Raw genomic sequence first — 15,804 nt, forward strand, 5'->3', positions numbered from 1 at the left:
GCACCCGACCAGCTCTTCAGGCTTCCGGCGGTCCCCGGGGCTCGCGCTTCGGCCGCCTCCTCCCACGAGCCCTTGGGGACTGCTCCCCGGGGAACCTCAGGGCCTCCATCCCAGCTCCAGCCCCTCCGCGCCGGAGCCTCTCGCTGTATCCCACCCCATCGTCCCTCCTCTTCCTTCTCGCTGCCTTCACCCTCAATTTCCCCCTTTGAGTCTATAGCCTCTTTCTTCCCCCCGCCCCTGTCCGGCCACCTTCTTTCCCCTCCTCTTTCTCCTTGTGGATTTCCTGAGACTCGACCTCCCCACCTGGGGGCCCTGAGTATGGACACAGCAGCCCAAAGGATCCAGAAGGTGGCTGACGTTTGGTCTGAGGCCAGGGTGTCCACAACCCCAAAGCCGATTCTGCCATGGCCTCTGGGTGGCGCCCTGTGTTCCCCAGCAATGTTTTCCCACAGGTTATCACCAGCTCCCCTACCCCCATTTCGCAGATGAGGAAATCGAAGCACAAGGGGGAGATTGACACAGCCAGAGTCAGAACCCCCTCAGAACCAGCACCCACTTCCAGATGGGGGTCTGCAGCCGCCGCAGGCACCGCACATTTCTGCTTCTTTGGGCAGGTGCTACCCCTTCCCCCACATCACCCTGGAAGGGAGCAGGGCCCAGCCTGGCAGGCTCCAGCAGGTGCTCGAGGGCCCAGCCCGCCCGTGCTGACCACCCAGGGCTCTTCCTTAGGTTTCTTTTTCTTTCTTTCTTTTTAATCCAGAAGCCAGCAGCTAGCTTTTATAAACAGTAATAAGACTTTGCTCACTTCAATGCCCTGGCCTGTGACCCAGGTTAGAGAAAATTTCTGGCGCCTTCTTCAGAAGCTCAGTCAAGGCTGAATGGTCCCGGACAAATAAATGCCTGGAGATGAGAGTGGCCTGGAGTGACCCCATCGTTTCCCCCGGCACCCACCCCTGTAGCTGGAGCATCTGGAAAGAACCACTTGCCCTTTGTCTGTTGTCCAACATGGGTCATACTTTTTACATTTTAAGACACTAATTTAGACATGTGTATGTGTCTGCACATGTGTGTTTGCCCACACTGGTTAGTTTGTTAGTGCTGGGTTCCCTGTGTGGCTCAAGGCCAGGAAGGGGCTCTGCCTGACCAGGGGAATTGAAAATAGACTTCCTGGCTTGGAGGCTCGGTAGCCTCTTGCCTGCCTGCTCCGGGGTACGTGCTGCCCCAGTAGGAGAAAATATCCTGACCACACAAAATCCATTCATTCAGCAAACATCGCTGAGGGTGCCCTGCACCCTCTTCGCCTCTGCTCACAGTTCACTGGCCATGAGGCCTTCTAGAAGGAGCTCTGTACTTGGAGCCGGCAGACATGGGTTCACATTGCCAGCCAGCCTCCTGTCCCGCGTGGGCCTCAGTCTGCTTGCCTGTGCAAACTCTCTCTTGTCATTTGGGAGCTGTGTGACCTCGGGCAAATGACTGAACCTTTCTGAGCCTTACTCTTGCTCTGCAAAAATGACTCTTAGAGTAGTACCTGTCATAGTGGGGTGTTGTCAGGCTCAAGCTCGGGCCTTTGACTTGGCCTTGCCTGAGGACTGGGTTTCGTGTTCACTCTGGGCGATTCTTACTGTTTGAACGAACGTGGGACAAATCGAGGCCTCATTCTTTGCTTCTGAGAAAAGGAGGCGATAATTCCTGTCCTTAATTCCAAGGAATGTTGTGTGGCTCTCCTGAAATAGCAGAGGAGGCTCTGTGCCCGTGGGACAAGGTGTCCCATCTCCCCAGGGAAGGAAGGCTCTGGTCTGCCTGGCTTGATGCTGTGACTTAAGGCTCTGCCTCTAATGGGAGCCGAGCTGCGTTGATTTCTTGATGTATGGGGGGGGAGGGGCACAGAGCTACTGCAGGAGACGATACAGTGTCCCGTCCTCAGCTCTTTGGAAGTTCTGCCCATTTATCAAGCTGCTGCCCTGTCCTAGGTGCTATATAGAGCATAGAAGCAGGCATGCTACTTTGTAGCCAAATTCAGCCAGCCAGCCAGGTGACAGGCTCAGGGTGGCAGGGAAGATGCTGACGTTTGCGTTAAGAGCCGCTCCCACGGTCCAACCACTGACAGCCAGCTGCGGTTACATAAGCATCATGAGAAGGCCTCCCTTGGTTTGCAGATGGGGAAATCGAGGCTCAGAAGCATGGTGACTTGCCTAAGGTCATCTAGGCAATAGTTACTAGCAACCCAGAAATTTCATTAAGTCTTTGGTGCTATCACAGGTTGGGAGTGGCTGTCTCCTGGGGGGATGTGAGGGACAGAGGTGGGGACCCGCGGCAGGAGCTGCCAACCCAGCCTTGGCCATGGACCTGGTCTGTGACCTGCTGCTGCTCTTTGGACCTCTAGTTCCCACCAATTAAATGAAGGAGTGCACTGTTAGATCTCTCAAACTGCCTTCTGAAGGCAGCTCTAGATTTTCGGGGTGTTTGTAATGCTATTTACTTTTATTTACAATTTTATTTCTGAGCACATAATACATTCACATAGTTCAAAATTCCAAAGGCACAGAGAGCAGGCAGTGAAGACCCCTCCCTCCACATCGTCCTCAGCCTCCCTCCTCAGAGGCAGCCACGCCCTGAGATGTCTTGTGTGTCTTTCCAGAGGACGTGCATATGGATGTGTATATATTCTCCTCCCCACCCAGCCCAGTCCTGCTTTTTGGCACAAATCGTAACAGATTCTATGCACTTACCTGCTTCTTGCTTTTCTCCCATAAAGTTGAAAACAGTTTAGAGAACATTCTATGCCCATCAAGGGTCCTGACTCCTTTTTTTTATGGCTACATAGAAATTTGAATGTCTTGAGACCAGGTTTGCCCTTCTGGATCGATTGCCACAGGCCCCGCCGAACCACATTGCCCTACTCCCATCCAGCCTGCTGGACTTGTTTGTTACCTGTGCTGGGCTGCGTGGGAGTGTGTGTGTGGCGGGGGGTGGAGGGGGATGACCCTTTGGTCACTTACAGTTCCAAAATCTTCTCTTTCTCTCTGATCCTTAAACCTGAAGCTCTCTAACCATGCTTTGGTGCCCAGAGCGGGGCCTGGTCAGCTTGTAGGCCGGGTGAGTCCCTAGCCGTGCCCAGGCTAAGCTTCTGATCACCTGCCCTGTCTCCGTTTCTCTCTTCTCTGTTAGTGGCCATGACCTCAGAGGATGCCTTTCATCACAGCGCAAACTCCACCTACAGAACTGCAAGCAGCAGTCTCCCAGCCGACCAGGAAGCGCTCCTTGAGAAGCTGCTAGACCGCCCGCCGCCCGGCCTGCAGAGGCCCAAGGACCACTTCAATGGCACCTATATCATCTTCTTCAGCTTGGGCATTGGTGGCCTGCTGCCGTGGAACTTCTTTGTCACTGCCAAGGAATACTGGGTTTTCAAGCTCCGCAACTGCTCCAGCCCAGCCGCGGGGGAGGAAGCCGCAGGTTCGGACATCCTGGTAAGGAAGCGTCCGTCCTGGGAGCCAGGGAGCAGGTGGGGGTCTCCGGAGCAAGCAGCCTGAGTGGGGCGGAGCGCAGCTGCACTTGGGTTTCCAGGATGCTGAGAGCATGGATACAAGCCAGTGAGTTGTGTGCACTGTAGGAGACAGGCTTTAATACTGAGGCATGCTTTGCGTTGTGTGTGAGGCCTCATGCTTCGTGGGGTGGGGAGGATGGAACTAGGTAAGACATGACTGCAGTCTTCAGGCTGCTTAGGGTTTCACTTGGGCAGAAGATGCAGTGATTCCGTGTAATGTCGCATGGTGGACCCAAGAATACAGGGATCTGAAAAGGCGGCTCTGAGAGCATTGAGATCAGTTGTTACAGAAAATTCCCCAAAAAAGCAGCGCTAACATGAGCTGGAAGGTAATGTTTCTCTCATGTTCAAGTGTGGAGGGGCCAGCCCAACGCTGAGATGATGTTCCATGGGGTCAGGAACCTCATTGCTCCCCGCTTACAGCTTCCATATTCAAGATCGCCTCACAGCCCACGATGGCTGTTGGAGCTCCAACCATTACAGCAAGAGGAGAGAGGCATAAGAACATTTCTGGAAGTCATGCACATTGCTTCTGCTTACATTGCATTGGTCAGAACTGAGTCACCTGACCACAGGCACTGCAAAGAAAGCTGGGAAATGTGGCCTTTAAATGTTGCCATTGTCCCAGAGAATGGTGTGCCCGGATAAGCTGGGAAGTTGTATGGGTGAAGACGATTGGGGGGAAATGAAGACTCCCCTTGTCACTGGGGAGAGATCACTGAGACTCAGAGCAGGTGGATAAGAAGGGAGGGAAAAAGCCTGAGCAAAGGCAGGATGGGGGGAAGCTCTGGTGTGTGAGGGGCAGCAAAGCCCCGAGTTTTACTGGATGTCAGCAAAGATGAAGCCTGAGGTCATTGTCTGGGCCCCGAAGTCCTTGCTCAGGCCTTGAATGCCAAGGTGAGCAGTGGACATTGTGTTTAGTCGGCAGTGGCACCAAGCCCGCTCCCACCACTGGGGCTGCTCACTGTGTGGTGTAACTTTTCCCTCAGGCAGGGGCAGCGTTAAAGAAAAAAATTCACTCTGCCACTTGTTAAAACGGTAAGGAAGGCTTCTCTCAAGACCGTTGCAATAAGGGAGAGAGATCGGGCTGGACTCCAGATCCTATAAGGACACATGGGGATTTATAGCCAAGGAGGAGAGTGAGGGCTCAGTGGATGAAAAATGAGTACACGGAGCCATCAAGGGGGATTCTTGCTAAAGGCAGAGGCCAAGGGCATGTACATCAGGGGCTAGGGATGAGGAGCTTGGTCATTTATTGAGGGTGATCAGATATCAAGGGTGGGGGGCTTCTCCGTAAATCAGCCAGTCTGCTCTCTCCTGAAAGCTCATGGTGGAGAAAGTGGGGGCATCTCTGAAAGCATGACAGATTGGGGGGCTGCAGGGAACAGGACGAGGGAACGCTAGCAGACCGTTGCCACAGCCCTCAGTGGGCCCAGACACTGGCTCACCGCCCCCTTTCCTTTTTTTTGTTTTTAATTTTTTGGTAATATTTATTTATTTTTGAAGGAGAGAGAGACAGAGCATGAGCAGGGGAGAGTCAGAGAGAGAGGGAGACACAGAATCTGAAGCAGCCCCAGGCTCTGAGCTGTCGCCCAGAGCCTGACGCAGGGCTTGAACTCACAAGCCGTGAGATCATGACCTGAGCCAAAGTCAGACACCCAACCGAGCCAACCAGGTGCCCCCTGCACCCCCTTTTCTGAAAGCACTTTTGAAATCCCTGACCTAACCCCAAAGAACTTTGTCTAGTCTTGTATGGATAAACTTGACTCACTGGAGTAGCCCTGTTGTCTGTCTCAGGGACTCTATAGGCTACACATTGGAATGACCTGGGGAATCTTTAAAAAATCCCAGTCTGAGCCTCACCCCAGAGATCTGATCGAAACAGGCCAAGGTACGGAATGGACATGGGTATTTTTTAAATTTCTTTTAAAGTTTATTTATTTTTGAGAGAGAGACAGACACAGAGACAGAATGTGAGCTGGGAAGGGGCAGAGAGAGAGGGATAATCGGAAGCAGGCCCCAGGCTCTAAGCTGTCAGCACAGAGCCTGAAGTGGGGCTCAAACTCACAAACCATGAGGTCATGAGCTGACCCAGAGCTGGACGCTCAACCAACTGAGCCACCTAGGTGCCCCTGGACATGGGTATTTGAAGACTTCATACCCTCTGCCCCTTGATTCTGACACCCTGCGAACACCTGTTTCTATTGACTGAGGAATTTGTAGACTTCCCCAGAGCCAGAGCAGTGTGGTATAAACCCATTTCCACAGCTGAAGAGATGTCATAGGAAAGTAGTCTAGTAGTTTTAGAGCCTCCTGCTCAAGGTGTGGTCCCTGGACCGGCATCACCTGGAAGTTTGTTAGTGATCCGGGCTCCTACTCCAGACCAGGTGAGTCAGGAGCTGCTGCTGCCAAGCCTCCCAAGTGGGAGGTGCTGTAGACTTTGAGAAACACTGGCCGGGGCATGGCCGCTGGAAGCAGACTGCAGAGGTCCAAACCCTGCCTTTGTTCGTGCCTGGCTCTCTGGCCCCTGTGCTGCCTCATCTTCCTGGTATGTGACAGGAGGATGCTACCACCACCAGCTTCTTGAGGTTGTTGCAAGGATTAAGTAAATTAATATGCGTACAAAGCCCTGAGAACAGGTTCTGAGGTGCTCCCACTCTAAGTGCTGTATAAACATTATTATCGTTATGATCACTTGGGGGATGGGGCCCACACTTCTAAGCTGCATGTGGCCCTGGTGGATTTCCAGACGTCTGGCTTGGCTGGGGTGCTTTATGATCCACTTTTATAGACCCGTGACTCAAGCATCCCGGTTTCTGCCAGCCTCCGTAAATTGTCCAGCCCACTTGGGCTTCATTCAGAAGATCCCGGTCTGTCGGGGCCAGACTGAGTGTGCACCTGTTCTGTCCACCTCCTCGGCCCCCGGGAGCACGCTTCCCCGGGCAGGAGAGGAAGCCCATGCCGGTGTCTGGGAGCGGGCCCTCGCTCAGTGGACGTCTGCCGCGAGCTGCTCTCGCTGCAGGGCGGTCCCTTCCCAGCTGCAGGCACCCGGCATCCCAGGCCCTGCTACGATGCTTTATCGCCTCTTTCCAAGTGCTGGCAGGTGCAGATGTAGGGCCTGCGGCTGCCCGGAGCTCCTGGCTCTTGGCATCAGAGATGAGAGACCTGTCACCCCTCGATTCATGGGCCGGCTTTGGGAAGCAAGCATGCTGGGGCGGTTCTGCATTGTGCAGGCCATTTTTCCTTGCCTAATTCCTCGTTGCTGCCACCCACCACCCCAGCTCTTTCCCACTCTCTTCCTGGTTTCCCTGCAAGAAGCGGCTGGCTTGCTCTCTCACCTGAGGGCTACTTTGGGGAAAGGAGGGGGAGAGTCAAATGGGTCTGTCTCCAGCCACCACCTGCAACTCAGTTAGCTGTGGTCTAGATGTTGGTTGTTTCTGTACTTTCCTTTTAATATTTCCCAGGGGTGGATACTGTTGGATGGGGAGTTCGGCTTATTTAGTAGGAATGTTTGTACAGAGCCTTTCCCCTCCGATTTATGTCACTTTCAAGGTCACCTCCCATCCCATGCTCATTCTCTTCTGCCTAGAACAGTTTGGGGGATGATTTAGAAAGTGTCCTGCCCCCTTGTCTCTAGTCCCTGGAATAAGAACTTTGAATAAATCCACCACAGGCCTCTGGGCCCAGAGCCCAGAAAATTACAGCATAAACAAGGAAGAATTTCTCTGAAAAGATAGGGCCGCAGGGCACCACGGTGGCCACTGTCTTCTGTCTTCTGAGCCCGACCCTGGGCCCTCTGAGCTACCAGGGGTGTTAAACCCCCTCATATGAGCTTTGTTTGTTCAGACAAGAATCCAGGCCCAGAGAGGTTCAGTAAGCTGCCTCAAATCACATCGTGAGAATCATGGAGAATTTGGATGAACAGATGATTGCAAAACTGGTCAAGCCCAAAGAGGAGCGTAGCAGGAACTGTCCCAGAGATGGACCACCCCTGCCCCCACCAGATGGATGGAGAGCCTGCCCTTGGCCTGGCCTCCTTTTCCACCCGGGAGAACAGGTGCATCAGTGGTGCCCCTGGATTCTGGACGCAGCTTCCAAGCTGTCAGCATCCCTGACCCCTTCCCCGCCCTCCTGGCCCTGGGGTTTGTAAGATCCTGATCCCGAGGGGCACTGCTGGCTCTCTCCTGGCCTCTCCTGCTGCCAAGCTTCTGAGTTGGGGGGGTCCTCACCTAGGTCCCCAGAACCCAGTGTACCCCCCACCAGGTGCTTGCCGTAGGACTCGCTATGTTGAATGTCTGTTGCGGGGGTGGGGAGAGGGGCACTGCTCAGCACGTTGTCAGCTTCAGCTCATTTAACCCCGCAGCACCTCCACGAGGCAGGGCTGTTACCATCCATGATGAGGGTGCCCTGTTCACAGATGGGCACGCCTCCCCCGCTGAGCTGTGAGCTCTTTGGGGGTGGCGAATGCAGCTCTCTTACCATACATCCCAGTGCCCTCAGCTGGCACGGTCACCAGCACATCATAGCAATAATAAAAATTTGTTGTTTTATTTACTATAAGGCTGGGGAGGGAAGCCCCATCACCCCAATCCAAGACAGGATGGCATGGGTCTGCAAAGGAGCAGAAGAAGATCTGGGAGACACGATGGCCACCACTAAAGCAGTTCTTTCATGTGGGTTGGCATGGACATGAAGCAAGATCCTGCTCTAGGGGAGGGACACGGGTTGGTCTAGTTCAGCAGGTGTCGGGGGGAGAGCTAGGACATCCCCTCATTTATAGCACCTTCATCGTGGCCTGTCCCCTCGGAACCTCCCAGCAAAGCAGCAGAGCATGACTTGGAAGATATTCTTAGGAATAAGGACAGACATCTCAGTCCAGAGAGGTGAGGTTAAAGGAACCAGGGTAGCTAGTTTGGAGAAGAGGAAACTGGAGGACAGATCATCAGAGGGGTCTTGGCAATGACTTGCTGACTTGCTGAAGCCCGTGCCTACCGGCCTTCAGACCTACCATCTTATCTGCAGGATAACCTGGTGAGTGAGGGACTGCCCTCCCCTGTTTCCTAATGCAGCAATGGAGGCTCGCTGCTCCATGGTCACTGGCTAGTGAGTGACAGAACTGGGCTCTGCAGCAGTCCAGAGGTGAGCTAACCAGCAGCTCTCTGGCCTCTCCATCTACCCTGGTAGAATAGACTAGAATCCCCTGATGAGCTTTTAAAGGCTACCCGCCTGCCCACCCAACGCTGATGTAATCCAAGGAGGGGCCGGGCACAAGCATTTTTAAGCTCTCCAGGTGAGGCCAACATGCAGCCACGGGACCCAAGCGAAATGTTACCATGTGGTGGTAATAAGGGGCTGTTCTCTGCCCCCACAGAGCACCCGCTGAATAGACTTAGGCTACATGGAGAGAGTTCTCTGAAACAACTGCGGCCAGGGCAGGCTGTCAGAACTCCCCTCTGCTGCCAGCTTTGGGCCCCCTGTGCACACAGACCCCTGGCAGCATCTACGGAATGCTCCCCATACCACTGGGAAGGAAGCCGTCCCCATGAGGCAGCCACTGTGCTAAGGGTGCTGGCTCATTCAGTAATTCCACAGGATTTATTAAACACCTGCTGTGTGCCAGAGGCTTTATTTTCATTATCCCTTTTGGCCTTCCTACAGCCCCCAAGGGATAGGTATTATACCCATTTTACAGAGAAGGAAACCAAGGCTCAAAACACCAAGTGAGTCTGTGCTCACTAAGCACAAGCTAAATGACAGCCAGGACTCCCACTGGACTGCCTAACCCCCGCTGTCCATGCCCCTAACCCTACCCTCCATTCCAGCATTATGGCTTTTGACCACAGTGCCCATTTCACTGGGCAAGCCTTCCGTGTCTATAACAGAAACAGTAGCATCCACACTCCAGAACAATCTCTGGTTGGAGTTTTCAAGGAGGAGCCAGTGATCGTCAGTGATGAGCTGATGGGCGGCTATAAGCCACCTAGGCGGAGGACAGAGAGCTGCCTTTGGATTCAACCTCATGTAGGTCCTCAGTGGCCTGGGGGAGCAGTGCTGAGGAGTGGGAGGGGCAGAACTGGACCCAAGGCGGTGAGCCGGAGGATGCAGGAGGAACACTGGAGGCAGCCAACCCGGAGAACCGTCTCTTGGAGTTTTGCTTTCTAGGCTCTCATTCTAGAGGAGTGAGGCAGAGTTCCAGGGAAGTGTGGTCAAGGAAAGGGTGGATTTTCTGGTTAATTCAGGAGAAATAGCTGGTTTGTGTGCTCGTGCAAATGGCCCAGGAGCGAGGGGAAGGCTAGTGCTGAGGAAGAGGAGGATGCACAGTGAGCCAGGTCCATGAGCAGAGGGCGTGGGCCCTGGTGCACAGTGGACTGGGGTCCCGGCAAGGAATGCAGGTGATTCATCTGTAGGAGAGAAGGCAGCCAAAGATAAAAGGAAATAAAACTGTAGTTGTGACCCATTAGGTGGATTTCAGATTCCTCAGTGGCTTGCAGCCTGTAATTTGAAAAATTCTGCTCTACCTGTTTGCCTCCAGCCAGCCATGAGGATGCACTTTGCCCTCATTTGACAGAGGAGGAAAGTGGGAGCAATAAGTAATGTGCTGATGGCACAGGACTGTGAAGACAAGAGCAGAACTGCGTCCACAGGGTATCTGAGTCGGCATCATGTTTCTGGTCGCACTTGGCAAACACCCAGGTTCCCAGATCCCGCCCTGCTGGCTCCTCCCTGGGGGTAGCGGGGGCAGCCTGGTACTCCTGCTGTATCAGGAAACCTTCAGGCCACATGCTGTTCCTTAAAAAGAATGTCAGTGGATCAACATGTTTCCGCAGACCGATCCCAAGTGCAACTCAGATCTCTTCAAATGGAAAACAATGCACAGACTCTGTTTGGGAATCCATCTTTTAAGAGCAAAATTCCAAAGAATGTGGTTAAAGCACCTCCCTTCCCCCCAAAAGTGTATCGAGGCAGGAGTTGGTCTCCTGAAGGGGAGATGGCGGAGAAAGTCTGGGGTCCAGGCAGGACGGAACCGGAACCGGACCCCAGATTTCCTGTGCACAGCAGAGGTGAATGGCCACCAGGCAGAGAGGGCAGGTCCCTCCCCACAGCCGCCCAGTGGCTTTGGCTAGCAGGATGGCAGCTCTAAACCATTTTTAAAAATTAGAACCCAAAGCGAGTCATTTTTTTTATTCCCTTGTCCACCCTCTGATTCTAACTGCAGACCTAGCCAGCCTGCTGTTCCCAATAAATATACCTGTGATGGCTTTTTCTTCTGTTTTTAGCTCTTGCCGTGTCCTGCAGAGGGAGAGAAAAAGCCCGACTTGAAATGCTGTCAGTCATGCCTTTGGTGGCCTCGACTTCTCAAATTCCCTTTTTATTTTCTCCGAGCGTGCTCAGGGCCTCCACTCCCCACCCTTGCCTTGCTCCCTGGCCCCCCTGGGCTATCGATCCACCACCCCCCGACCCCCCTACGCCTTCGATTTTATTTCCTCCTGCACTCGTCCTTGGAATCCAGAGGCGATTTCCTCGACAAATTAGAACACGGCCTGGGCCTTAAGTGCTCAAGTGTCTCCTTAACTTGATTGATCATCATGTGTATCGAGAGAGCGGAGCCAGCTCAGAGTCTCTGCCTGGTGCCTTCGCTACAGGGAACATCGTCTGGGAGGGGTCTCTGGCGGCAGTGGGGAGCTGGAGGGTCCCGGCTGGCCTCCTGGGGGGGGCCTCTGTGTGGATACACACACACACAACACCTGAGGCCCGTAACAGCCTGTGGTCTCCGTGTCCCTGCATGCATGTCAGGTGAAGGAGTGCTGGCTGGGTCTACTCAGGACTCCCTCTTCTTCCTCTTCCCGGTGGTTCTCCTGGGTTTCCTTCTATGGAGAGCACCCAGAGCACCCCCAGACCATCTCTTCTTTACCCACATGCCGTATGCCTGGTCCCTCTGCCCCACTGTCAGTCCTGGGACACGGAGGCATGTCAGCCCTCTGTGGACTGCGGAAGTGGCCTGATCAGAAGAGGGCTGTGCGAGTAGGTGGGGTGTCTTCTTGGAAGGCAGCCTCTTCCTCCCCCTCCTCCCCCTCCTCCTCGCCCTGGCCATGTGGTCAGGCTGCAGAAGAGGAAGGACAGGCCAGCCGGAACATCAGCAGTGACCGAGCCCCGTGTCAGCTCTCACCCCTCAGAGGTGGGGGTCACTTGCACATGGATTGACGGGGTTCCCTGTGTCTCTGGCCCTTCCCTCTGTCTGCTTCTGAGTCATCTCTGCCTACTGAGGTTTCAGCCCAAAGGGTGGGTAGGCCAACAGAAAGGATGAAAACCTTGCCTTGTTGGAGAGCTTGGGGGAGCTTCAGGGGAAGGGTGGGGTGGAAGGGTAGTAGTAATGCTCCCCACCAGTGGTAGAAAGACCTGAGGTGGAGGAGCGCTGCGTCCGTTTCTTACTGTTTCAAGTTTGCTGGGTGACTTCGGGCTTGGTTTCCTTACTGAAGAAACCAGGTGGATGGTGGCCAACTTTTTCCGCAACAGGCCAGATGGTACATATTTGAGGCTCTGTGGGTCACGTGATCTCTTTTGTAGCTACTCTGCCCTGTACCACAGATAATCCATAAACACATGGGCCTGACGGGTTTCTAGGATTTACGAAATGGAGACGGGCCGATTTGGCCTCGGGACAGTTGATCACTGAGCCCTGGACTAGGCACTCCCTTACAGGTCTTTCCCTACTAGTGTTCTGAGATCTGTTAATAGAGGTCCCTCCCCCTGCCTGGTTTCTGGAACACCGATCCCTGTCTGCTGGCTCGTCTATCTATTTGCGTATGCATTTGCCAACTGTCTCCTTGACCAGACCATCAGTTCTATGAAAGCAGGAACTTGGGCTGAATTCCACGTACCTAGAATGTCTATTGAGCTCAGGAATGACTTAATCTCTAAGTGTTTGGGGAGGGCCTGTCTGGTGCCTGACTGGGGAGGCGAGGGGACAGGAGGAGGACCCTCGTCTCGGCATTGTGCGCTGTGGTCCCGCACTCAGGGTTTGGACTCCGGGAGGGACATGATTTGACCTGCACCCTCAGGCTATACGGGAGCAGACGGTCTCCGCTGTCCAGCCAGCTGCACACACTGCTTACAAGTCCATCAAGCCTGAGACCTCCGGGTTCCCCTTTGTTTCGCTCTGTCTTCCTACCCCCACACTTAGTCTGTCAGCAAGTTTTGGTGACTCCACCTTCTGAAACATCTCCAGTGCCTCCGTTCTCTCCTCCGTGGCCAGCGCCCCCGCCTCAGCCCTTGCTGGCTGCTGGCTACCAGGGGGCCCCCTCCAGTCGATTCCGTAGCCATGGAAGGGCTACAGAGGGGGTCTCTCTTTAAGATATAAAATAGGGAGGCTGTCCACTGTACCGGGTGAGGGTACAAGCTCTATGGACAGAAGGCTGTGTTTGAGCCGTGTGACTTTCGGCAAGTGCCTGAGCCTCAGTTTCCTCATGTGCGTTATGAATCTTCCCTCAGAGGGATGCTGGAAGCATCAAGGGAGTGAATACGTGAAAAGCACTCAGAAAGCAGAGTGTGCAGAGGGCTCCGTGAGTGTGCAACAGGACCAAGTCTCCCAGCTGGTTAGGATCCTGCAGTGGCTTCTGGCTGCACTTCTTCCAGACTCTGGCCTCTGCCTGCTCGCCCTGGTCTTCCCCCTGCCTTGGTCTCCCCATCCTCTCCCTGATGCTCTGTAATCCAGGATCAGCCTGGTTTGTCAGTTGCTCAAACACGCCCAACTCACTCCTGCCTGGAGGCCAACCATATGCTGTTCCTTCTGTCCAGAATGCTTTTCCCCTCACCCCTCGCATAGCTTATCCTTGAGTCCAACCATCACTTTCCAGAGGTCATCTCTCACTACCCTTGCCGACCTCAGCACCCTCACGAGGCTCTATTACAGTCCTTTACTTGGTTTTTCTGTTTATTATTATTATTTAATATAACTTACAGTCTTTCCCTCCCCCCCTTAATTTGCTGTTTACGCCTTTTCTTGCCTCCCTCACCAGAACTTCATGGCGTCCTCAGCCTCTAGCATATGTTGGCACATATAAGGTGCTCTGCCGTTACTGTTAAATAAGTGAATAGGTTCTCTCTGCCTTCACAGTTGGTTTCTTGAATGAAGAACTGAGTGGATAAACACATAGCCATTGTTACCTGCCACTCCCTGTTGGTTCATCCCATCCTCACCGGCCAGGTGACCCCTCTGCGCCCAGCGCTGAGCATATCAGTGCTGCTCAGCTCAGAAGTCTTCCATGGCTCCCTAGTTCCTTCTGAGACAAGCACCCCTCTTCAGCCTGCTACCTGAGACCACCCATAGTCGCCCCTCCCTGCCTCCCTCACCCCATATGCCCCATCGTTTAACCAAGCTGTAGCCCCCAGGGGGTGTCCTGGAAGGGGGCCAAAGGAGAGGGGACAGTGTGCTGAGGAGCCTGAGGAGGGCTGGGGGCAGGGCCCTATACAGAAGTGGGGAGCCCGCTGAGCCCTGTGAGGCAGACAAGGGCCAGACACCCGAGCATGGCTTTGGAGTTGGGGAGGCACATGGTGGCCAGGCCCAGGGAGGAGCTTGAGCAAGGGGGTGTGGTGGGAACCTGGGGGAGGGTCTGGAGCCCTGGGTGGGCAGAGGGGAGTCAGTGGTGGGGATGGGAGTGCAAGCCACTGTCCTTTGCCAGAGATGTGGGGATCTACAGTGACTGACCTGGGGTGGTGAAGGAAAGCAGAGAAACTTGGAGGAGGGGCACTAAGAAATGGAGGCTCTGGGTGCTCTTGAAGGTGCTCCCGAAGGCCTTTGATTTGACAACCTGGAGCTGGAGCTCAGCAGGCCACCCCAGCAGGGTGGGGGGCAGACAGAGACAGATGCGGGCACAGGGCTTGGGACTCATTGGTGCTAGGGAAAATGAGATTCCCAAGGCAGGAGGGTGAGACAGAGGAAACTCAATGTGGGGCCCAAGAGGCACTTCTGGTGGCAGAAAACAGGTGGACTGAGCTGCCTCAAAGCAGGAGGAGGAGGGGTGGCCCTGGAGTTCAAGTGCAGCGCGCTGGAGGGAGGAGGTGGCAGTCTCCTGTGGCTGCCGGGACCAGGCGCTCAGATTTGGGCAGAGGATTTCCTTCTCCCTGTTCTGGTGGCCGGAAGCCCCAAACAAAGAGGCCAGCAGGGCCGTGCTTTCCCCCAAAGACTCTAGGAAGAATCTTGCTGGCCTCTTCCAGGCCCCCGGGGCTCCTTGGCACTCCCTGGCTTGTGAGTCCCATCTCTGCACATGGCTCTCTCTTGACGTCCATCTGCAGGCCCTCTCTCCTGCTTATGAGGACACCAGTCATCGCATTTAGGGCACCCCTGATCCAATGTGACCCCATCTTAACTAATTGTATCCACAAAGTCTCTGTTTTCCAAATCAGGTCACATTCTGAGGTTCTGGTGGACATGAATTTAGGGGGACACTATTCAACCCATTATAGCCGGGGTGGGGAGGCACATGGTATTGAGGGCATGGCCACACCTTGATTGTGGGTGGGCCCCCAAGAGGCCTCTTTGGAGGAGTCTTTCCCCAGAGCATCCTGGGAGGAGGGAAGGAGTTAGCACTGAGGGCGTGGAAGTTTGTGGCCAAGGGGAGGAGGGGCCTGGTAGCCAGAGGCAATGAGATCAGAGAGGTTTTTTTCATCATCTAGACCAGAAGGGAAGCCCAGCAGTGAAGGAGAGACAGAAAATGCAGGCAGGGAAGGTAAGAGCTCGTGGTGCAAATTTCCTAGAAGTCTGCTTAGGCTGGGGCAGAGAAAGTGTGCTCCAGAAGGAGGTAGGGCAGCTCATTCCAGAAGATCTCAGCCACTCTGCTTATCCCTGGCAGAGGGTTCCAGAGGAGATGTAAAAAAAGGATTGTGGGCTGGGGAGGGCCTCCGGGCTATTAAAGAGCAAGATTTACAGCGGCCCTAAGGAGCTGAGGCCAGAGGTGATCAGTGGGCTGATGTGGGAACTGTGCGCTCCGGTCTGATGGCGTGGCTGGGTCTGGCTGGCCAGCATCTTTCTGGCACTTACCTGTCTGATTCCAACCCAACTTTGTTCTGCCTGGGCCACTCCATCACACCTTGCTGGACCCGGGCTCCTGTGTCACTCACCTCTCTGGGCCTTTAAACAGGCATTGCTCGGCCAGCCCTCCCCGCTCATCCACACCCCTGTTAGCTTTCCTGGGCCAGTGCCCCCAAAGGAGCCCACAGGCAGGACGGCCAGCTGCGCCTCTTGGGGACACCCGCCCTCTGCT

General features: G+C 54.5%; 1 protein-coding gene across 1 annotated transcript in view; it reads left to right on the forward strand.

Annotated features, from left to right (window-relative positions):
* Positions 1 to 15,804, forward strand: part of SLC29A3 (solute carrier family 29 member 3) — a 46,061-nt gene that overhangs the window by 4,563 nt on the left and 25,694 nt on the right. The window contains exon 2 of the mRNA XM_029919774.1: positions 3,169 to 3,467. Coding sequence (XP_029775634.1) covers positions 3,169 to 3,467 — 299 coding nt within the window. The remainder of the gene's footprint in view (positions 1 to 3,168; positions 3,468 to 15,804) is intronic.

This window comes from Suricata suricatta, chromosome 2 (genome assembly GCF_006229205.1).
Source record: "Suricata suricatta isolate VVHF042 chromosome 2, meerkat_22Aug2017_6uvM2_HiC, whole genome shotgun sequence".
NCBI lineage: Eukaryota > Metazoa > Chordata > Mammalia > Carnivora > Herpestidae > Suricata > Suricata suricatta.